This window comes from Lissotriton helveticus, chromosome 2_2 (assembly GCF_964261635.1).
Source record: "Lissotriton helveticus chromosome 2_2, aLisHel1.1, whole genome shotgun sequence".
Classification (NCBI taxonomy): domain Eukaryota; kingdom Metazoa; phylum Chordata; class Amphibia; order Caudata; family Salamandridae; genus Lissotriton; species Lissotriton helveticus.
Window position 1 is genome coordinate 246,528,937 of NC_136060.1, and position 24,130 is coordinate 246,553,066.

The window sequence follows — 24,130 nt, forward strand, 5'->3', positions numbered from 1 at the left end:
CTCGCACGACGGTCGCAAACTGGCAGAGGCTGCAACCGACTGTGGGAACTGCTGCGTGGCACGGCTACTGCGGTCACGTTAACCGATGGCTTGACAATGCTCTTATGAACTTACTGTGAGTACGGACCTTGCTAATGATAAGCCGCCGCAGAGACAATCAAGATGTGAGTATCGGATGTGCAGACAATGTGGTGGGGCGATATATAGGCCAGCTGATGGGAGAGTTGGGCCAAATGCCCCTAGCAGACACTTTGCCTGGACCCGTCATCGTGCAGCTTCTCTAGCATGGGAGACACTGTCCAAAGAATAGCTCCACATATCCGATGACCTAAGACACTGTATAGTGGTGGACATGAGGGACTGTATTTGCGTCATCTCAACGCTACAAGTTACTTTAAGGGGGTTGGGGGGTTGGAGGAGATTACACGTATGTTACATAGTGATAAGTACGCAAGCGTCTGTCCACATCCACCATGTGGATGGAGATGTGTGAACCTGGTGACACCCCCCTGAGGGTGTGCCCCGAGTCATGTTTGCTACCTAAGTTAAAGGTTGTTCAGGGATGGCTTTGGCAAAGTTTGGGTGCTAAAGTGGGTGGGGGGAGGGCAGGGAAGTTAGGAACTAGTCAACTACAACCTCTGTGTCTGAGAAGCATGGCGAACTCCTTAGTTGTATGTTATCAAGTGAAGAATGCTTTCATTCTACATGTACCACTGTCGCTGTCAGCTGTGCTACAATCTGTCACCACGCACACACACTGCAGGAAGCAGGCGCAATGCCTGACGTGTATACTAATCATCCACACACATGCTCATGACACGTAATAGTACGCTGAAATTTCTCACCTGGAATGTGCGGGGGCTGGGCAACCCGAAAAAGATTAGGCGATTGTTTGCATATTTTGACCGCTTAAATGTTAACATTGTTTTCTTACAGGAAACACACTTGACACGCGACGGCACATCCACACTAGGTGCTAAATGGGCGGAATCTGTAACCAACTCTAACTACTCATCTTACTCTAGGGGGGTGAGCATCTTAATACGTAAGGGGACAAACTTTGAGATTACGGGCATACACAGGGACACGGATGGGAGGAGCATTGTTGTAGCAGGCACGATTAGGAGGCAGAGGCTACTGTTGGTGAACACATATGGCCCCAACGTAGATGACCCGGGGTTTTTCGGTAAGGTGTGGCACAACATCGCAGACCTACAGACGAATAATTTGGGGGGGTGACTTCAATGTTACACTGCGCGACACTTTAGATAGGGCAACACACACTTTGGAACAGCATGGGAATGCCAGGACGATGCTGCAGGACGCCATGGAAGACCTACACATGGTAGATTTGTGGAGGGTGCGAAACCCAGGGGTGACAACAGCAACACACATTAACGCGGCGAACAACAGTTGGTCCAGGCTAGACTACTGGCTGGGTACACAAGAGGTACTTACTTGGGTTGTAGATATAACACACCTACCACGAACACTGTCAGACCACAACCCGGTGATGCTGGAGGTTCTTATCCCACAATATGACCCACCACCCTTCACTTGGCGCTTCAATGCAGCTGCGTTGCGAGATCCTGTGTACGCTACCACCATACATAAGGCGATAGTAGATTACTTTGACCTGAACGGCCCGACAACTGAGAACCAGGGTTTACTGTGGGAGGCCTTTAAGGCCACGATTAGGGGAGTCTGTATCAGTACAACCTCAGGCATCCTCAAGGACATCCGACGGCAACTGAACACACGAGAGACAGCCATTCAAGCGCTGGAACAGACATACACCCAGACGGGAGACACTAAAATATTGGGGGACATTCAAACACTGCTGACGGAGCATGCAAAATTTGCAACAGACGAGCTTACATATGTGACTAAGCGGGCTACTGCTAGGCGTTATGGCGAGGGGGGCAGGCCGGGCAGGGAACTGGCAGCTAAAATATGCTCAGGCAAAACTCCACAGAATGTAGCGTCAATTTGTACTGACACCGGAGAGGTGGTTACAGACGTCAAAGGGATACTGAAGGAATTTATGAACTCGTATGGCACACTTTATACGGCGCGCCCGTCACCATCACAAGCTGATTTACTGAAGTATATGGAGGATATAGAAATAGCGTGGCTAGCTGATGGGCATAGAAAATACTTAGAGCGCCCTATAACAGTAGAGGAAGTTACAGACACCATAAGACGTCTACCTAATAACAAGGCGCCAGGGCCAGATGGCTTCGTAACTGAATTTTATAAAACGTATGCTGACTTACTCGCCCCACACTTGGTGCAACTATATGGGGAGGCACATGAAGCCCAGACGCTACCGGCGTCTTTGAGGGAAGCCTTGCTCATCGCATTGCTAAAACCGGGAAAAGAGGAAGATAAATGTGATTCGTACCGCCCCCTTTCGCTATTAAATGTAGATACCAAAATTATTGCTAGTCTGCTGGCGGATAGGCTGAAACCACTTATGCCGTTGTTAATAAGACCTGATCAATCCGGATTCATCCCTGACAGGGCCACCACACATAACACCCGCACTTTGTTCGCATTAGCACACTACTTGGCCCCGGAGACGAAGGCTGTGGCAGTGTTGCTAGACGCTGCTAAGGCGTTTGACACTATTGGCTGGCCCTTTATCCACGCAGTACTGGTGCGTATGGGATTTCCGCAGATCTTCCTGGGTTGGATATCGATGCTATACACGAATTTAACAGCACGCATCAGAGTGAATAGGTACATCTCGGAACCCATTCAAATATGCAGGGGTACCCGGCAAGGGTGCCCACTTTCACCGATGCTCTTCGCGTTAATCTTGGAGCCACTGGCCTGTAAAATCCGACAACACCATCACTGCTCGGCGCTTCAAATGCCCTCCCGGCCAATACACATCTCGCTATATGCGGATGACATGGTGTTGTATGTTAAGAATCCTGAGCAGCACTTGAATCTGCTTCTAAGAGAATACATAAAATTTGGTCAACAATCCGGATTGCAGATAAATTGGAATAAATCCCTTGTCCTAACACTGACGGACAGCACACGACCGACACAGTTGGACTACCCGCTGGAATGGCAGGAGGAACCAACAAAATATTTAGGCATATGGTTTCACAGAGATCCTGAATTGGTCATTCGGACAAATTACGGGCGAACCATAGTATCCCTTGAGGACAAAATTAAAAGGTGGAACAGACTTCCTCTATCCTTGGCGGACAGGGCAGCGATCATCAAAATGGTACTTCTGCCGAAGTTCCTGTATTTATTTAACAATATTCCGATAAAACCTCCAGCTGCAGTATTCCGTAGCATCAACACGCTGGTACTTAGTTTGCTTTGGGCGGGGAAACAGGCGAGGATGGAACTGCGCACCATGACACTGCCGTATGCTAGGGGGAGTTTCAAGGTTCCAGACTTCTACTTATATTACTTGTGCGCCCAGGCGCAATTTGCACACTTCTGGTACCACGACATACCCTTCATGACACATGTGGCTGTGGAAGCGGGCGACGCTGACCCGATCCCGCTCACCAGCATAATGACGCATAAACGCCCTAGGTTACACGACCACGACATCAATCCGGTCAACACCACCACGGAGGCATGGAGACTGATGGGGAAAGCAGCGGATAGCCTTCCGCTATATGCACCCACGCTTCCACTAGAGCATCACCCGGCCATTTCGGTAACACAGGAGCAGGTTGGCATGGATCTGTTTAAGCGGGTTGGCATAGATACACTGGGGGACTTGTATATAGATGGTGAATTCCAGACTCTGGACAAGTTACAATACATCAGCAACCCGTCCCCACTTTTCAGATTTAACTACTACAGGCTACAGAGGGCACTCCAGGAACACTACACTACACACCCTGTAGAGCCGAAAACACTTGAACCCCTACGACTGCTCCTCACTACGCCCACAGCATCTCACCTAGTATCCAAACTATATGCAAGTATACAGGAAGCGGTGGGGGGCACTACACACAAGGCCAGGGACAAATGGAGCGCGGGGCTGTTAGAACCTCTAACCGACGAAGAATGGGATTCCTCCTGCATGCTTACTGGCATGTTGACACCAAACGGTAACTTGAAAATCATTCATTATAAGTATTTACACCAGGTGTACCATACGCCTCAGCGACTGTATAAATATGGCTTGAGGGAAGATTCACAATGTTGCAGGTGTAAACAAGAGGATGCGGACTTCATGCATCTAGCATGGCACTGTCGCAAAGTGGCGGGATACTGGGAACAGGTCATGCACATTTTGAATGAAATGCTCGGAGTATCCATGCAGTGTGAGGCTAAAGTCTGTCTGTTAGGTATTGTCCCGCAGCTTAGAGCCTTGAAACGAAAATTCTGCGCTGTGGCACTTCTGCTAGCCAAGAGAAGGGTGTCTCTCCACTGGAACAGCAAGAATTAGGAAAGGAGAATCTAAATTTACATTACCAGTAAAGGTTGTACAGGTTTCTAAAAATGCTGTTTTGTTAAAAGGAAGGGGATGGTGGAATAAAAGATGTTTGGTCAAAATTACTGATGATCAAGCCTCCAAGATCCTCTCTACCAAAAGAAAGGGTCTTTATGATTATGACTCAAGTGAGTCAAGTTCTGGTATGGATTTCTGTGTCAATATGTCTTCTTCATCCAATGTTAACAGGAATCGTTCTTCAATCAATGTTGATGGAAGCGTTGTTTCTAACACTGATTCCATGACTAATGTTATTCATCCTGTTGTTTTGCCAACTCCTTCAACCATGACTAATGTTATTCCTCCTGTTGTTTTGCCAACTCCTTCAACTTCTTCTACAAGTTGGGTTTCTTCACCTATGGTGCAAACATCACCAGTTATTTCTTCTTCATCTCTAGGTACACAAAGATCTCATCGCAACGTTTCTGTTCCTCAGAAATTTAAGGACTTTTATTTAAAGTAAACTTGCATCTATGTAACAGACTTTTCATTTTGTTATTCATTACTTGTTTTTCGTTTTATAATAAAGGGGATGTGTTGGAGTTGCGAGTTGCTCTGTCCCTTTAAGAGCGGCTCGCAATCTCCATGAGCGTGCTTTCACGCTCTGTCATCTTTAGATATTTCCAATGATTACATATGTATACTGTTATTCTCGTGCTTTATTATTATTTGAGTTATGTCCTCGCAGCTGCATGTTCATTGTAACTGCCTCTACAGTTGTTAAAGGCAGTTGCAACGAAGACGAAGCTGGAGTCGGTTGTGGGCTTTACATTGTGAACCTACCTTCTTGAATAAACACTTATAAATTAAGTGCAACGCTTCAGATGCCTGATTTCACCTTTACAGGTAGCCACAAGTGAAAAATCCTGGGGGACTCTATAGGCAGAAGCCGTTTTCTATAGGCATGAATTAGTCATTGATTGCAATTTGGGATGAATTCTAGAACAATGCAAATGCTAACAGTCCTGCTACTGGTCCGCCCAGCAGCTTTTGATACTGTGGACCACAATAGTTACCTAAGAGACAAAATGATAGAAGAATCCAGAGGATGGCCCGTAAATTGATTCAATCCTACCTGACAGCTGGAATACAAGTAACATCTCTACCTCCATACCTATAAGCACCATTCTTTCCCAAGACCTCATGATTGCCCCTTCCTTATTCAAAGTATGTCTGACTCCAAAACCTGAGCTTGTAAACTTCCTTAAAGTCTCCTATTGCTACTAAATTAGGGACACACCCATTAATTTTAAAATGGAAAACCTGTCAGACCTTGAGAAAACTGGTAGCTACAAAATCATTTGGAATTTATCTTCTGTAAAGCTGAGATCTTGCCATATAGAGTCTGGGAAAGGTTTTACCCAAGTCCAGCCTGGATTTGTTCTCTTCCTACTACATCAACAGAAGCAAAGAATATAGAGACTATCACACACTGCAAACTCTCTCTCAGAAGACAGGTCAGCAATATGACAAAAAATGCCTTTAAAACCATGATAACATTTAGAGGCCACACCCAGAGAATCAAACCTACCTAGAACTGTCAAACCTAGACTATGCAAACAGGCTCCAATACTGTCATGCCAAGACAGACTATGCTAACATGCTCCACATTTGGCTCACGCAATGTCTACTCAACAAACTCCAACAAATCCAGAATCCTAGTTTTCAGAAAACCTGCAACAAAAATGTGTCCAATCATGCACCCAAAGGACACCTAGGAAACCAATAAAAGATCAACGTGTGAGGCCTTATCAGGGCTGTGAAGTGCAGAATCCAGAATCCATGTTCTTAGTCTGCACATACATCACCAAATCACCACTACCATCAAGACTCTACACTGTCTACCAACTGCAAGTATAATATCATTCCATGCCCTCCTCTGCAAGGCCCTCAGGGCTATACACACCACTGGTCTGATTTTTCTCCAAGGTCTACATACATCTAAAGGAGGAGGCTTGTATTAAAAATAGCACCAATAGTAATTGTTAGAACTGGGGGTCTTTGGTTGGCTGAGGTAGGTACTTTAGTCCAAGTAGGGACCCTAGCCTCTGTTCAGGGAAAGGAGGGACACACTCTTAGATAACCCTTGTTTACCCTCCGGTAGCTTGGCACGAGCAGCCCGGCTTATCTCCAAGGCAATGTGTAAAGTATTTGCAACCACACTCCCAGTAACACAGTGATAACACCATAAATGGACACCACACTGATTTAGGAAAATAGCGGGATCTTTATCTAGAAGAAATACGATGAGACCAAACGATAAAACTATCCAGCATATGCGTATTCGTTATATTTCACTGGGCCAATTATTAGGCCAACAATCACTTGTAGGCTCTTGCGGTATTAATGAGCAGTTCACGATGATCTAAAGAAGTCCTAATGCAATGCTATGCAGTTCAAAATGCAGTTCATAATGTAGAAATAAGACAGTCCTTAATGCAAGTACGAATGCGGTTCGTAAAGCAAGTAATAATGCAGTTCGTAGTGCAAGTACTAATGCGGATGTAAAAGCAAGTAATAATGCAGTCCGTAATGCAAGTACTAATGCGGGTCGTAAAAGCAAGTAATAATGCAGTTCGGCATCGATTGCGGTGCTAGTAAAGATCTCTATGCCACTCTTGGCTGACTCACGGTCAGCGACTGCCAAAATATGCCCCCGATACTGTTATGAAGGAAACAAAGTGCAGATCCACAATCCGACCCCGGTACTTGCACTCATCAATGAGTACTGGCCACGATACTACTTTGAGCAGAGGCTCGCGCTGCAAAGATGGGAAAGGCCGAGAGCAGTCTCTCGTAGCACGCACTCCGCCCCAGGCGGCGATAAACGCATGCTCGCTGAGTGTTACCTGGGGGGGGTGCTCTCTCCTCTCCTTGCGGCTTGGGCATCGTGCTGTGCGGCGTCAGGTTGACGGCGGCTGCTCCTCGCAGTGAGAGTAGGGCTACCAGGCGACGGCCTCGCAGCTGATCGGCTCCCGGCGCTACTCGTTAATCTTGGGCAAAGGAGCTCTTACCCACAATGGGAAAGGTTCACAGGTCCCTCCTTGGCAAAGGCGGGCTCGGGCCAGCGCGGTGATTTCCCACGGCTCCCCCATGGGACGACGGTCCAGGCCAATGGCGATAATGATCAACCAGATCAGGACCAGGCCCCTGTGCCTGGTCCGATCACTTGCTGTTGAGATGCTGGGTCCCAAGTGATAGCCAATTACCGTAGCCCCCACCTCTGTGGAGGAAGGTAAGAATCTGGAAAAATATTGAGGCAGATCAGGATGGTTAGGGAAAGAAACCAGCCACTTCTAAAAGCATGTTTTCGAAACACACAATTTAAAACCATCTTCACAAATAGATGTGTTATTAAATTCTGAGTTCAGGCACACTAAAAACCATCTCTCCATCTTATGTCTATGGGAAGATATGCTGGAAACATGTGACACAGTATTCCCCATTCTGTCCTATGGGCAAGATGGCTTTGCAAAGTGAAAAACGAATTTGGCAGTATTTCACTGTCAGGAATTGGTACACACCTCTGTACATGTCTACCTTTCACATACACTGCACCCTGCCCAGGAGGGTACTTTGGGCCTACTATAGGGGTGTCTGAGGTGCATAAAAAGGAAAGGATAAGGCCTGGCAAGTGGGTGCACTGGTCAGGACAACAAGGCAGTTAACAAACTGCGCGCAGGCATTGCAGTGGCAGGCCTGAGATCTCTTTTTGGGGCTACTTGTGTGGGTGGCACAATTAGTGCTGCAGGTCCACTAGCAGCATTTGCATTACCAGCCCTGGCACACATCGTGCACTTTACTAGGGACTTTAGTAGTAAGACAAACATACCAATTATGGACAACCAATTACCATAACACTTTATACAGGGAGCACTTGCACTTTGACACTGCTCAGCAGTGGCAAAGTGCCCAAAGCATCTAAGCCAGCAAAACAAAATCTATCACAGCATCAAAAATAGAGGAGGTAGAGGCAAAAAATCAGGGTTAACCACGCCAAGAAATGCCAAGTCTAACACTAATCATCACTCCATTCAGAAGAAAAATCAAAAGTTGAAGATCAATTTCGGTTCAAGAATGCAAGCTTTGGAAGCTGACCTAAAAAAGTAAAGATGCGCCACTATCAACTAGAAAGCAGAAAAGCAATGAAATGTGACTTTTACCCCCCAAAAAACTCAAGCTTTAGAAGACAACATACTATTGTCAGTAATAAATTTGTTGCAGGTATCTTAATAATCATCCTCCTTGGTTATGCCCACAGTGCCACAGAATGGACCAGAAAAGTAATGGCTGGGTTCTGATTCTGTCCTACAATGTGGAAAAATATGACATTCTAACTATAGACTCCAGAGGTATCATAAACAGCAAGCTCCATACAGAACAATATCAACATATTTATGGTAAGTAACTGCCATGTGTGGCTGCGTCCAGATCTCGAGCTCTTAGCTACACCCACATTTATGTGCTTAAACCCAGTGCCTAATTTAAAAAAGATAGAGTGTCGGTGCCCAAACACTGCTCAGAAGCTCGTGGTCAGTGCTATTAAATGTCAGTGAGCCAAATGCCAAGGCTGCGTAATCTGGAATCCACCTCATGCCTCTTTCATCAACAACCCGACATTCCGTGCCACGTCATCTCATTCCTGCAGGTTTCTCCTCTCTTCCTTTACAAAAGTTTTTCCGTCTTTCTCTTTCTCCTTCTTTCCCATTCATGGGGTTTTCCCTCTCTTGCTCTCAGAACATTTCAGATGAGGAAAAATAAGTGTTGGTACCCCAAAAAAAAATGCTTGTGAGCCCCATCGGCATCCACTGGCTCAAATTAGGCACTGATTAAACACACAAAACACTTCTGGCCTGCTTCTAAACCTCACACACGGCACCCAAACTTCTTCCACACAGAAATCCTAGAACAAACACGTGCCAAATCATGCACCAAGAGAGTTGCTATTCACTCTGCACAGGAGAAATATCTGCAGGCCTCCTTGCAAGGGGTATGGAAAGAGCTATACAAATTCCAATATAATCCAATATGTATCGTTTACTAACTATTTTTTGTAAACATTTTTTCCAAATGTTACGGGTGCCAAAAAAGAGAAAGAAAGAAAACATTTACTTTATTAAGTGTTTTACAAATGTCACCTAAATCTATGGGTATGATTTAAACAAGCTTGTGAAATCATGGATGATCCAGTTCTGGTGCACCGATATTGACTAAACAGTTTCAATTATGTAGATTAAAGGGATTTATCATGAATTACAATGTCTGTTGGACAATGTTTAGAAATCCCTATTTGTTGCGCTAACGTGACTCCCGCGTGCTTAGCATGCTTGCCTCTACTACAATGCTGTACAATCAGGAAGGAAATAATTGAATATAATGTAACTATGATTTGCAGCAACTGTTTGGTAAAGTAGTTTACGGGAATAAAGGTGGTGCAAAAATATGCAATTCATTTTATTTCACAATAAAGCAACTTCAACTCCTTCAGAGTAGACAACATGTTACTGAAGCCACGGTAACTCCATCTAACCTCCACAAATAAAACGCGATTCGTAAGAGAAAATGATTTCACGCTTTCTTCATACATTAACCCATACAAACCACAGAACAGTAGCATGAAGGCAAAAGGTTAATAAAAATGTTCACTCGCTGGAGAAAACGACAGTCTCGTGGCACTCCGGAATAACAGTTTCTTCCTCATACTACTGACTCGGAGTAAATCTCTTTATATGACGATTAAACCCAGACAAAATACAATGATCTTTTTTTAATGCCAGAGGAAATTTGAGTTAGGTACCTGATATAAATAATCTTCAAACACAAAATAGTAGTCATCGTTACTTGCTGTCAGTTTAACATCCTGTGGTCATAATAAAAAAGAAGACACAGTGTAAATTGTATGAACAATTTAATATATCGGTCCTGGTTAAATCTTATGTTACTTTATATATGAAACAGAATTCACAATAACAATGTTAACAAAGAAGGCATTATTTATAACCAAAATAGGTGTCTCTTCGTATCATTGACTTCTTCTCAAAGTAGTAAGCAGTTTGCAGATTATAAGAGGAGTGTCAAATGAATCAGAATATTCACATCAGAAAAATTAGAGCTCACAGGAAGGTTTTTTTTAACTGCTTGGTGTTAAATGCAGTAAAAAAAATATATAACCACATAAACCTTGAACACAAAATAATGACATAAAATAATGTAAACACTTCCACGATTGAGTCCATTGAGATCGTGTGTTAAACGCTAACAAATGTCACAAATGTAACTGCTTCTTAACCAAAAACAGTGTCCAGTGTAGACAGTAGACTTTTTACATTACTCCCCGTTCTTTTGTAACTGTGGTCATAAATTTTCAAAAACAATTAACGCCCATCCCATGAGCAGAAAGACTTATAAAGTGATCTCCCCACTAAAAAGAAACCTTAGGGTTGGGTCAATGTGAAAGCTTAAAGGTAGGTTGGGTTACCAATCTAGTGGTTAGAAGCAGGTGCAGGGGCTTTGGATAAGAGGGATTTATACATTCCTATTCCTTTACAAACCCAATGAGTACTATAGATAATGAGCAGTGTCATTGAAGACAGGCTGAAATAAGCTGCTGTTACCACTTACTCTACAGTAAACAATACTTGGAACTGGGATTAAGCCTCTCATTCACATTGTTTGTATGAAATAACATTCAAAATGATAAAAGAATGCATTTTTGATGTAATGATGACATTTCCTACTGCTATGGGATTAGTACGCAGAATCCATGCAGACATTGTATTTTCCCTTCTATGTCAATTTTACTTGTGCATCTAAGAGATGGAATACTTGAGCAACAATATCATATTTTAATTGAAACCGTATTACTTTGGCTCCTTGCTTTTAAAGGGCCTGATTACGAGTTTAGGTGTTATTTATCGCAACTGATAACTGTAACACAGGGTACATTATTAATTGGGTGTAATAAATAACACCTATTACAAGTTTGTGGGGAATAACGTGCTGATTTTGGTGTTTAACACCCCAAAATCCACACGGTACTGTAACTATAGTATGAGTGTCCCACGTTAAATTTCGGCAGGTTCGACCTGTTTAAATTTGACAGTGGAGGTATTTAATACATCTGATAATCACGAGTTAAATAGAGCCAAACTTGTAGTTCCGACCCGCGCGTACAATGGGGTTTACGCTTGGATCTGAATTAGTCAACCCACTCGAAGTCAGGCCCTAAACATTTAAGATATCCTTATAAACCCCCTGCTTTGCAGGAAAAACATCAGCCATTCGCTTGGGAGGATTGTCATTTTATTGAAGTACTCACTTTGTAAATCAGGCTGTCAGCTAAGAGGTCGTGCTGTATCACGTTAGATTTGAGCTGTTCGTAGTACAAAATGTCCTACAAAAACCAAAGAGACTCATCAGTTTTGTCCATGACATGAACACCACATTTAGGAGCGATACATTCATTTTACAAGAAAACAGAAAGGCATGATTTTCCATACAAGAAAAAGTCTGAATATAATTTATTTTTGTTACAAGCGAGCCACGAAAGCAGGCTTTTAAGAAATGTTACTTTCATGGTAACTTACTGTAGGGTTCTCCACAATTGCCATTGATCACTTCTTTTGGGGAGCAGGTTGTTTCTGTAGTATTCATTTTGCAGCACCAAGAGGACACAATTTGGCCTTTTAGCGTATTACACCGGTGAACTTTTCATTATAGAGATCTCTGGAGGGGTAACAAACCTACTGCAGAGAGAATCAAGGCATTGGGCTTGTACATGCAACCACAATGCATTGAGCGAGTAGGTTAGCTGGCAGCCCAGCTGTCATGGAAATCATCACTAAAAGTGCCTGCAGGGAGGGAATTAAATTAAGAACCTACAGTTTGTCCCATAACATAAGATGTTCTTACAAATCTACCTTTCTACTGTTTTATGGAAATACAAGTCTTTCCAAATATCATTATCAGAGGCCAAGAAACTAATTTATCCAGCACCTTCAGACGAATCAGTCTGAAGAGGAGACATGTCTTTAAACTAGATAGGGGAAAGTCAAATGCAGGGGAAGTACAGGGGAACGTCAAATGCAGTTACCATGATATACCACTGATATCATTCCTAGTAGTGCATGGTGTCCTCTTTAGATAAAGATACTCCTCCTCACTTAACCATCTTTCTTGACATCTGTAATTCAAACTACCATACACACATCCATCATCTCTACTCAAGCTATTTCGTCCCTCTTGTCTTCTACTCCTCAATATTGCTTAGCCATTCTATGACGGTGAGTGTATGGCATCTGTCCACCCTTCAATCATCTCACTCTCTACACTACCTACTATCAAACAACCTTCACCCTCCAACATCTAAGTTATCACCTAACGTGCATCCTTAGCAATGTAAGACAGATGAACAAGAATCCTCCGAACATCTAAGACATGATCTCTGACTCCAGGCTGGAGCTTCTCTTCATAACTGAAACTTCGCTGTGCGATGATACAGCCTCCATGCTGCACAAGACTATCCTGCCAGCTACCACATCCTGATCAGAAACCATCCTGACAAAAATTTGCAGAGGAGTAGCAATCATTTTCAAATGTCATTACCTGAACACTGTTTTAAATGTACAAACCTTTGGTAGCCAATGCTAATAAAATGATCAACTGTGGTGTGTTTATTTACCTAAAGTTATTACACTTATTTGGTTGTCCTAATGGGCGAAGTCTATAGTTGTTCAGTTATAACATCAAGTATTGATTATATTCTTAAGAAAATATTTTTGATTGAGATTGCACATAAAACGTTCAGTTCAGTTTGTTTCTTCAGTACAACATTTCCACAAGAAGCTCATATATGCAGTTGTTTTTGACATATTTTCTCTTTCTTCTGTTTTTAGGTTTTTAGTTATCATACAACCCCTTGGATTTTAGTTATATACTCCAATAATACTCTGTGGTAGTGAATCAAATATAGCCTTTAGGTGTTACAAAATCATATTTCATCATGTTCCTTCTGGAATACTGTAGGAAGCTGGCTCTGTATATATTATACCAAAGTAAGAGTCCAGGGAGTTCCCAAAGATATAGCAGAGGCTAAATTAGACAAGCACTAACAGCTCTCTTTGTGGTTGTGTGGGGGAGCAGTTAGGCTTATCCAGAGGGTGTGTTAAGCATTTATTGTATTCACTCAATCAAGGCTGATGGCACACACTCAGCAACTGAATCCAGACCAATAAGGTGAGTATAAAAAAGGTGTACTTATGTTTTATTTCTAGAACCAAGCAACAGGGGCGGCTCTAGGCTCATGGTGGCCCTGGGCAGGGAGCGTAGGTAGGGGGCCCCGGAAGAGGGGGTCTGGGCGGGGCGGAGCATGGAGGCCAGTGAAGATGGGGGGGTTCAGGTGTTTGGAAGCGGAACGGAGTCGGAGGCCGCCAAAACCCTGCCAGGGGCCGCCACACAAATATGTATCCATCCTCAGAGGATTATTATATTAAAGGATATATATTGGCGTGGTGGCCCCTGGGGTTTGGTGGCCCTGTGCAGGTGCACAGCTTGCACATGCCTAAGACCGCCCCTGCAAGCAAGACTTGGCACAGGTAATTGAAATATACTCTTGAATGCAAGACTTTACAAATAAATGTAGTTGTGGTTGAATTTGCAATTGTTCAAGGTTTATATTGTGTTTCTAAACAGGTTAAAACTTTAATTACTGTTGGAATACTTTTAGATTACTTTTGGATTACATCAACTACTCAGGGTGGTATGCCTAGATGCCACACTAAGGAACTCACATACAAGGTAAGTAAGACCTTTTAGGTTTGCAGTTTAGTTACTTTTTCTTTCATACAAAACTCAACTCAATAACATTTCTAGGAACAGAACTCTTAATATTAGTTCCTATGGGACAAAAAGGAACGGCTCTCAGGTAAGTAAACGACTTACGAGTGGCAGTTTTGCGTTTTAGGACCAAGTTACCCAAGGTCTAGGTAGGCACTCAAGTTGCCCACCAGCGGCACTGGGGCGGCCGGGTGAGGAGTGCAGGGGCCCAATGTTAGCCAAAAGGGCTAAGGGGAACGTCGGTCAGGGACTGCTTGCGAGCAAGCTACTTGGCAGTGGGAACAACGCTCCCGGGGTAGAGATCAGCACTGCAGGGGCCAACAATCAGGACAGGAGCTGCACCACCGGCGGGACAGGGGCGGTCGAGTGCAGTGTGTCAAGGCGGACCACCTGCTGAAGAGGTAAGTTGGGATCTTGAGGGATGCCTGGACACCGTCGGTGGGCCACCCAAGGTTGTGGGTCGTCGGGTGCCGGGGTGTCTTTTGGCATCAGGTTCTTCTTACCAGCTCTAGTCGCGGAGACCCTTCAGGTTGAGGCTACAGGTGACGGCTGGAAGCTTGAGGGAGGTCGGGGACCACCAGATCCCCGGTCAGGATCACTGGGGAACCTCCTTGTGGTGTTTAGCCACTCAAACTCGGCCTGTGCTCTCTCTTTCTCTACAGCTATGAGCCTAGTCTCTAGGTCTAATCTTTGTCTCATCCTTGCTAAAAAGAGAGGCTTCTTAGTGAAGTTGTCCTCACTGTCTGGTATAGAGTTAGCCCAACCTCTGTAGGAGCCACACCCTCTGCAGTTCGGTAAATATGCTGCAGGCTCGTTCGAGGAGGCTTCCTGAAAGCGACCACTGGCTGAAGAGGTAAGTTGGGATCTTGGGGAATGCCTCAACACTGTTGGTTGGGCCACCCAAGGTCGTGGGGGGTTGGGTGCCGGGGTGTCTTTTGTCGTCAGGTTCTCCTTAACAGCTCTGGCCGGGGAGACCCTTTAGGTTGAGGCTGCAGGCTCTGGCTTGAAGCATGAGAGAGGTCGGGGATCACTAGATCCCAGGTCAGGATTACTGGGAAGACCTCCTCGTGGTGTTGGGCCTTTCAAACTCGGGCCGTGGGCGTTGGGTGCAGGGTGGTGCAAAATCACGGAGCCGTCTGGATCCGGATTCTGTGGGTGAGTTTTTTTTAGCAAAACCGGTGCTCACGGGAGACAAAGGGCCAGATGTAGGTAGCTAAATACCGGTCGGTAATACCGGTAGATTTCAGCGTTACCGACCGGTATTTAGCAATCCCCAATGTAGGAAAGGAATCAGTAATAAGAAATCGGTAAATACCAATTCCTTATATACAAATTCGGAGTTACTGAACCCCCAAATACCGAATCAGTAAATAAGAAACAGTAAAAACGAGAAAAGAGATGTAAAAAAATTTGTTAATACCGAATTTCCACAAATTCGGTATTTAAGAGTCGCTAATTACCACTGACTCAAAGCAGGCGGTAATCAGGTGCACTGTATTTAAACAGACCCAAAATGCAACAGTGTGATCACTATGGCGGCCCTCTATGTTATTGCAAGGCGGCTACGGCTACAGGCAGCAGGAGTGAGGATCTGGAGACGGGAGGAGCGCATTTACAGACAGCGCATCACACTCTTCCAAATGACTGAGGAAGAGATCCATGAAAGGTACAGGCTACACTCCCAAACCATCCTGGACCTGAAAAGGGACCTGCACCCACTCCTGGAGCATCCAACACCAAGGGCGCACGCTATACCACAACATGTGCAGGTGCTCTGTAGCCTACACCTATTTGCTTCTGGCAGTTACCAAGGGGTGATAGCTGCGGTAGGTGGTGTGTCACAGCGTTGCCTGTCCCGTTTCTTTAAAAAGTTCCTGGATGCCATGATGCAGAGAAGGCATCACTACATAAACTTCCCAACCACACAGGCGGAACTGCAGAAAACCAAGACAGACTTTTACCAAAAGGCACAGTTCCCGCATGGTACAGGGTGCATTGATGGGACACACATTCCAATCTGCCCACCTGCAGCCACTGAGTACATCTACCAAAACAGAAAATCCACACACTCCATTAATGTTCAGGTAATCTGCTATGCAGCCAACTTAATCACCAACATTGTGGCCAAATTTCCAGGGAGCACCCACGACTCATACATTTTCCAGAACAGTGGGATCTACACACGCCTGGCTGCGGGAGAATTTGAAGAAGGATACCTGCTAGGTAAATCACTGTGATGTATGCTGCAGATGAATGTGTTGGTGACTGTTATTAATGGCACTGTCTTCCCCACCTAGGTGATAGCGCATCTGCTGTGCAGTCATTCATCCTCACTCCTTACCTAAACCCATCAACCCCAAGTGAGAGACGATACAATGTGGCGCACAAATCAACCTGCAGCGTTGTGGAGCGCACGTTTGGACTATTGAAAAGCAGGTTCTGCTGCTTCCACAAAAGCGGAAGCGCACGTCAGTACCTACCCATCATCTGCTGCAAGATCATCGCAACTTGTGCTATGCTGCATAACCTTGCCACTAAGAAAGGAACAGCAATTGAATTAACTGACTCTGAGGACGATGATGATGAATTTGCACAGCCAGAGCCCAACGCAGCAGGAGTGGCGCCAGCACCAGATGGGAGACAAAGATGGGCTAAGATCACACACAACTATTTTTGAGTAAGTAAGGAGACACAGCCAGTTGTATTTGAATGACGTAGTTTAATATATTGGCACTACGCCACCACATGAAGGGCTCAACATGGCAGTCCTATTTGTAAACACCCTACAAAGATGTCATGGGTTAAGTCACCCAGTTAGCTAGACTAAGGGCCCCATTAGGATGACGGGCGGACTTTGTCCCCCCGCCACCCTATCGGTAAGGGTGGGGGTCATGTGGGGGCAATTAGGATGCGCCCGCCACAGTGGCGGGCGCATCCAGCATTCCTGTCATTGTGGCGGGCGATGCACTCAGCAACGCCCGCCACAATGCCAGGAATGCATGTTGTGCACTTCCATGCACAACATGGCAGGAACCGCGCCATGTTGTGCATGGAACTGCTGGAGGGCACCATAGGTACCCCCATGTGCACCCCCATGTCCCCCAGAGTACCTGGGGGCCCGCAACGGGCCTCCAATGTCTAACACCGTATGCCTTTCCAAGGCTGCAACAGGCATGTCCCAGCCTGCATAGTAATATGGCTGGCGGTGTCTAACAGACACCGCCACCGGTGTCTAACAGACGTCTAACAGACTGACGTCTAACAGACACCGCCACCATATTATACCCTTTTCCACCCAGTCAACGAGTTGACCGGGCGTAAAAGCGGCGGATGGTCATTCCGTCCGCCGCGTTCCCCCCGCCATAGGAATATGGCGGGGGGGAAGTGGGTGGTGGGCGGGGTAGGATCACGGGCGGATCCGCCCATGATCCTAATGGGCACCTAAGTGTGGCTTGCATTACCTCCTGCGGCCACGCACAAAATTGCTGCTTTCCCTTTGCAGACTGTCGTCACTGACAATCAATCCAGTGCCAGCACCTTGACGTCTGCTGCTCCTCCTGGACTCAGTTACATGGGGCGCTACACTGCTGCGACTTGTTGTCTCCTCACTGTCCCCCACATCACCTGCACCAGCATTGGCAGCCTGGTTATTTAGGAGTACTTCAAGTGCAGAGGTCACTGTCACAAGCCCCCTTGACACATCACGGCTGCAGTGTGCCATCCCTTCCTGCATGGCCACGGGGCGCCTGCAGAGCAGAGAAGTGGCAGTGGAGAGGCGGTTCACCGCCTTGGTATATTTCTCCATTTTCTGCCTCTCCCTGCGCCGGGCCATCCTGTCCTCATCAAGCTTCCTCACTGACTGGGACATGTCCCTCATGTCCTCAGCCATGTCCTTCATGCCCTCAGCCAGTGTTGTGTTCATTGAGCAGCTGCCCTTCTCTATATTCTGCATGTTTGCTGTCACGTGTCTCAACTGCCACTGGCACCGTTGATTGTTCTCCACCCCTGCAGTCTTCCACGGACAACTCCATCTCTTGGAGTCTGGCAACTGAATGCCTCCTGGGTCTTGGTAATGCAGGTGGTGATGCTGCTGGTGATGCAGATGATGGTGTTGTTGTTGCAGGTGGTGGTGTTGATGCCGGTGGTGGTGTTGTTGCCGGTGGTGGTGTTGATGCCGGTGGTGGTGTTGTTGCCGGTGGTGGTGTTGTTGCCGGTGGTGGTGTTGTTGCCGGTGGTGATGTTGATGCCGGTGGTGGTGGCGTGGTGTGACCTGCAGTTGAAATGGCCTGCTCCGTTCTCTCCCTCTGGGGTGCCTTTCCTGCCTTGACATGTGTAGACCTGCACGATGTCTCGCCTGTGGAGACAAATTGTACATTAGCTCACTTGTCTGGCAGCATTTCTAAAAACATTTTTTTCATGTCTGCCAATCTATCTGACTGTCCTCTGCTTGCTTATCACTGATGTGTGGCACATGCCTTTGTGTTTAGTGGGATGACTGTTATGATAAGTGTTACACTGACTACATCTCCCAAAATGCATTGCTGGAGTTTACTAAAACATGTACTGGAGTGGGATTCACACTGCCTAATTGGGGAATGGGGTCAGGGAGTGGGGGAGCGCTGCTTGGCGTGCATGCATCTTACCTTGTTTGTTGCAGGCTCTGGCTGAGCTGTCTGCATCCCCGATCCCACTGACACTCTCAGGCTCAATGGTGGACTCCACCAGCAGTTCCAATGCAGTCAGTGCAGGTGCTCTATTTCTTCCTCCACCTGTCAGGCTGGTTTGTTTTTTCCTTTCGGCCATCTTCTTCTTTGCCAGGCTCCTGGCGTCGTACTACCTTTTCTTGAGTATGTCTATTTCACGGTGGGTCACTCCAATGGCATTTACATTTTCCTGTATTCCAAACCATATTTTTCTCTTCTGGGAATCTGGCACTTCCAGTGACTGTTTCCCAAACAGCTTTGTGTGTTCCTCAATCAGGACCTTCAGCTCCCTTTCACTAAATTTGAATTTTCTTTTCCTTTCTGCACCATCATTTTCACTCTCCTTGTTGGCCGATCTGCAGTTTGTATCAGGAAATGTTCTTTCAGTTGCTCCTGTGTTCTCCTCTGCATTCCCTGCCTCTCCAGCAGATTCTGATTCAGTGCAGCTGCATGGGTGTGGCCACTTCCTGGTTGGGAGGTGATGTGGATGCAGAGGATTGGCAGAATCTTCAATTGCTGTTTTTTTAAATTACCGATTCGGTATTTACTGATTCAGTATTTAGGAATCGGTAATACCGATTGGTGTTAAGGAATCTGTAAATTTTACTGATTCGGTATTTTTTTCAGATTTTTTATCTAAATCGGAAATACCGATTTATTAATACCGATTCGGTAAAATTTAGTATTAAGAATTCGGTATTGCTATTTTACCTATATCAGGCCCAAAGTCTTAACTATGGTTGCAGGGCAGGTTCTCCAGGCTCTGAGGGGCTACTGTCTGCTGGACATGCCAGGGTTTCGCTGTAGTCAGGTGGACATCGGGACAGGCCGGTAGGGCTGGGGCCAAAGCAGTTGGTGTTCACTTCTTACTGGGTCAGCACGGCTATTTGGTCCTTTTTCTTTCAAATCTGAGGAGGCAAGGTTAAGGGTCACCCCTAAATACTAAATTTAGGGGCATTAAAGAGGTGTGTAGGTTGGGACCAATGGGTTCCTTCCTTGTGGTGGGTACACCCCCCTATTATGCCACCCTCCAGTTGGAAGGGGCATGAGCCTCTTGCTTATTAGCTGAGTCCCCTCATCTTCAAGATTGAGGGTACTGAGATGTGTGCTTCACCTTGCCTTCCCTTACTGTGGGGTGGGTTGGTAAAGGTGGGCACATTTCTCCTCCTAGCTTGGTTTTCCAGCCGATTCTCCTGCCCAAAATGGGGGGCAGAACCGGTGGGAGCCAGTTGCTGGGGCAGCAAAAGGCAGGGTCAGCTAACAAAGGCAGCATGCCTTTCAAGTTTCTCCTCCGTGGACTCAGTCCATCCTGGGGGAGGAGGCATGACACCTCTGTGCAGGATAGACTTTGTACCTGGACACAGAGAACGAAGGCGCTCTACCAAAGGGTCCAGACACCTGTCTGGTGGTGGCAAATGGTGACCAGTTATTCAGGAACCACACATGGGCTGATCTTTTTTCAGGGGGCATCTAAGATGTGCTCCGAGTGCATCGTAGATGAAATCCCACACTAGCAACAGTGTGAGTTTACTGTGCTGAGAAGTTTGGTACCAAACTTCCCAGGTTTTAGTTAAGCCATTATGGAGCTGTGGGGTTCGTAATGACCATTTCCCAGACCATATACTATTGATGACTTCACTACACTTACAATGTCTAAGAATGAACTTATCTTTTAATCAAGAAGGGGAAAGGATCACTGGTCCTGCTTAAACCATGGTTTTGCAGGTCGAAGGTTGGTGTCTCCCAAAATATGGCCCTCATACACGTGTATGTTGGAAACTTCTCTGAGCGGTATATACTGTGTCCCCGCTTTTCTTTACACGTGCGTGCGTAATCATTGGGTCATTTTTTGTGTGTGCACCCTCCACCAGGAGGTTTTACCTTAGGTTTAAGGCAGTAGTGATCGTGAAACAGTGGGGGGTTGGTAGTGGTTCTAAAAAGTCCGGACAGCCAGATAGAGAATTTTAATAAATCTGGATTCGGACTATTGGTAAAATTGTTTTTGCACCTTTCGAATTTGATAAGGAATTCAGGTGCTTTTCTTTTAGCAAATTAAAAAGAGGTCAACATGTTTCAGCCTTGGGTAGTCAATAGATCAGTAGGCTTTCGTCAGGACCAATAGGGTGAGTGGTGAATAAAGTGCAAAGAAAAAAGGTATATTGACCTGATTCCTGATGTGGTTAAGGCTTCATTGTACCTTATTATTCGTACCTTATTCGTCACCCGGAATCAATTCCGGGTGACGAAAGGCAGAGTCAGCACAAGCTGTCAGGACAGAGAAGAAGGGACTAAGTGAGACCTCTCTCGTCCAGCCTTAACTCCCCGAAGAAGCAATTTCTTTACTTTAATAAGGTACAATGAAGCCTTAACCACATCAGGAATCAGGTCAATATACCTTTTTTCTTTGCACTTTATTCACCACTCACCCTATTGGTCCTGACGAAAGCCTACTGATCTATTGACTACCCAAGGCTGAAACATGTTGACCTCTTTTTAATTTGCTAAAAGAAAAGCACCTGAATTCCTTATCAAATTCGAAAGGTGCAAAAACTATTTTACCAATAGTCCGAATCCAGATTTATTAAAATTCTCTATCTGGCTGTCCGGACTTTTTAGAACCACTACCAACCCCCCACTGTTTCACGATCACTACTGCCTTAAACCTAAGGTAAAACCTCCTGGTGGAGGGTGCACACACAAAAAATGACCCAATGATTACGCACGCACGTGTAAAGAAAAGCGGGGACACAGTATATACCGCTCAGAGAAGTTTCCAACATACACGTGTATGAGGGCCATATTTTGGGAGACACCAACCTTCGACCTGCAAAACCATGGTTTAAGCAGGACCAGTGATCCTTTCCCCTTCTTGATTAAAAGATTAGACTACGGAGACTGAAAGGATCCTCACTCTGCCTCCTTCCTTCTGATTATACACATAAGAATGAACTTAGACACTGTAGGGGTACAGGGCCCATGCCTCTGTACCTTCACCCGAGGGCTAGTGCACCCTGCTGGAGGGGTGACTTACCTAGGTCACAGGCAGTGGGTTGCAGGCACGGCACACAGGGATGTGTGCCAGGTCGACTCTTCACTTTTCTCTGCACCAACACACGCAGCTTGCAATGGCAGTGTGTGGGTGTACAGGGTATCTAAAGGTGGCACAATAGGTGCAGCATCCCTTAGAGGCCTTCCACGGTCACAGTGCCCTTGGTACCCAGGGTACCTTTTACAAGGGGCTTACCTGTGGTAAGAGATGTGCCAGTTGTGGGTACAAAGGTACAGTTTTAGGAAAGAAACACAGGCCCTGGGAAACTGATTGGCAGGTACTCAGGGCACATCAAGTCAAGTTGCATCAGATGTGAGACAAAAAGTGGGAGGTAACCAGCATAAAGGAGTACTTTCCTACAGATACCTAATCAAATTCAGCTGTACTCTGCCTCTGTTATTAAGTCAGAGTAGCCGACACATGTTTCATCCCTTGGTGGCCAGTATGCCGGGGCTTTTTCAAGACTGTAAGTTACCAACATGTATATTAAACTGTTAACCTAATAGCATTAAAACTGTAGTGTAAGGCAACATTAAAAAGGTGAATCACACCAAACTGTGAACATTCCGTACTTATGCTTCATAGTCTTTATCTTTATTAGTGTGAGGGTGCAGAAGTGCCAGGTATCTACCCCGACCTGAACTTTTATTGATTAACAGGATCAATGGCAGAGTATAGAACTCGCTGGGAACACAAACATAACATATTGGGTGGATGTTTTTTATTTAAAATGTTCTGGCACAACCAGACCAAACCAACTGATCCCACATGAGCAAAGACCACCTTCCAAGCTCTCGAAAGAGCTCTTAACAAAGAAACCTCAAAATGGTGGGTAGCAGCATTGCTTAAAACGTATCTAGAAGTGAACCACATCAATGGAGGCTTCAGAATTTAAATATTTCCACCTGCAGAAACAACATCGCCATACAAAATTTTTAAATCGAAGGACAACTTACATGCAACTTCGGACAATATGATGAGACAATTAATAGACATAGCACAGGTGGAAAACGAAAAACAATAGGTAAAAGTGAATGCAATCACCAAAAGAATTGAGGAAGCAAACTGGGGAGATATTACAAAGAAGAATTATGAAATTATGAATAAAGTTATAGATAAATAGGACATAACTAAGAGGAAGAATAGGCAATATCAGCAAGACCAAGTAGACTACCAAATGGAATGCGTTTACACCTTCACCAAGAAATATGACAGGGAATACCCAACTTGATGCATCAAATAGACCGGAGACATCCTTACCATCAGACCGAGAATCCCCAGGTGGAGAAGTAGCACCATGAAAAACAGGATTTGGGTACGTTTTTATGAGGAAGTTCAAAGACACAGGCTGGGAAATTTAAATGCACAAGATACCAGAATGTGGCAGCGGTGTACCAGAACAGAAGAACCGTCCACAGCAGGAGTACAAACCAGATAACGGAGAAAAGAACCTGTCTCAATTCAATCTTACAAACAATCAAATGAAGGTACTGGAAAAGAGTCTGTTGTTTTTGCCGGAGAGCTAAATTGGATCTTGTAAAAAATCCCCCAAAAAATCGACCTATATAAATTTATCAGGTGATTAAACTCCATGCTTTCTTCTCAGGGTCTGGTGGCTCAGTTGACTAATGCATCCACGGAAGGAGCCTGTGTTCGAACTCATGGTCACAGGTTCAAATCCCGGCGGGTCCACACAGCCTTTCATCCATCTGTGGTCGATAAAATGAGTACCATTGAGTTGGGTAACAAAGATCTGGTATTCAGCGCCAAAATAACTCCGGGTGAACGTGTGCTTTACAAATAAACATGTTATGTTATGTTCGCAGACAAAATACAATTAACTGAAACTGGCTCAGCATGACCCAAAACAAATGATTTAACAGTACAAGATTTGGAAAACATACATTTATTAATAAACCTTAATGACCTCAGTCAAAATCCTAAACTCATAATTAAAGAAGAAAAAAAGGAAGGTAATAAGTGATCTTACATATTGTTGAATATATAGGAGGTAAATCAACAGTTAGAAGACAACATTTGCTTTACAATTTTCCCCAATAGTCCTAC

The 24,130-nt window shown here is 45.2% G+C and overlaps 1 protein-coding gene across 2 annotated transcripts in view; it reads right to left on the bottom strand.

The window, feature by feature from the left end:
* TBC1D19 (TBC1 domain family member 19) overlaps window positions 1-24,130 on the bottom strand; it is a 1,159,927-nt gene that overhangs the window by 413,118 nt on the left and 722,679 nt on the right. For both annotated transcript variants that reach the window (XM_078678973.1, XM_078678974.1), the window contains exons 12-13: window positions 11,796-11,870; window positions 10,275-10,337 (exon numbers count right to left, since the gene is read on the bottom strand). In XM_078678973.1, the coding sequence (XP_078535099.1) occupies window positions 10,275-10,337; window positions 11,796-11,870 (138 nt within the window). The remainder of the gene's footprint in view (window positions 1-10,274; window positions 10,338-11,795; window positions 11,871-24,130) is intronic.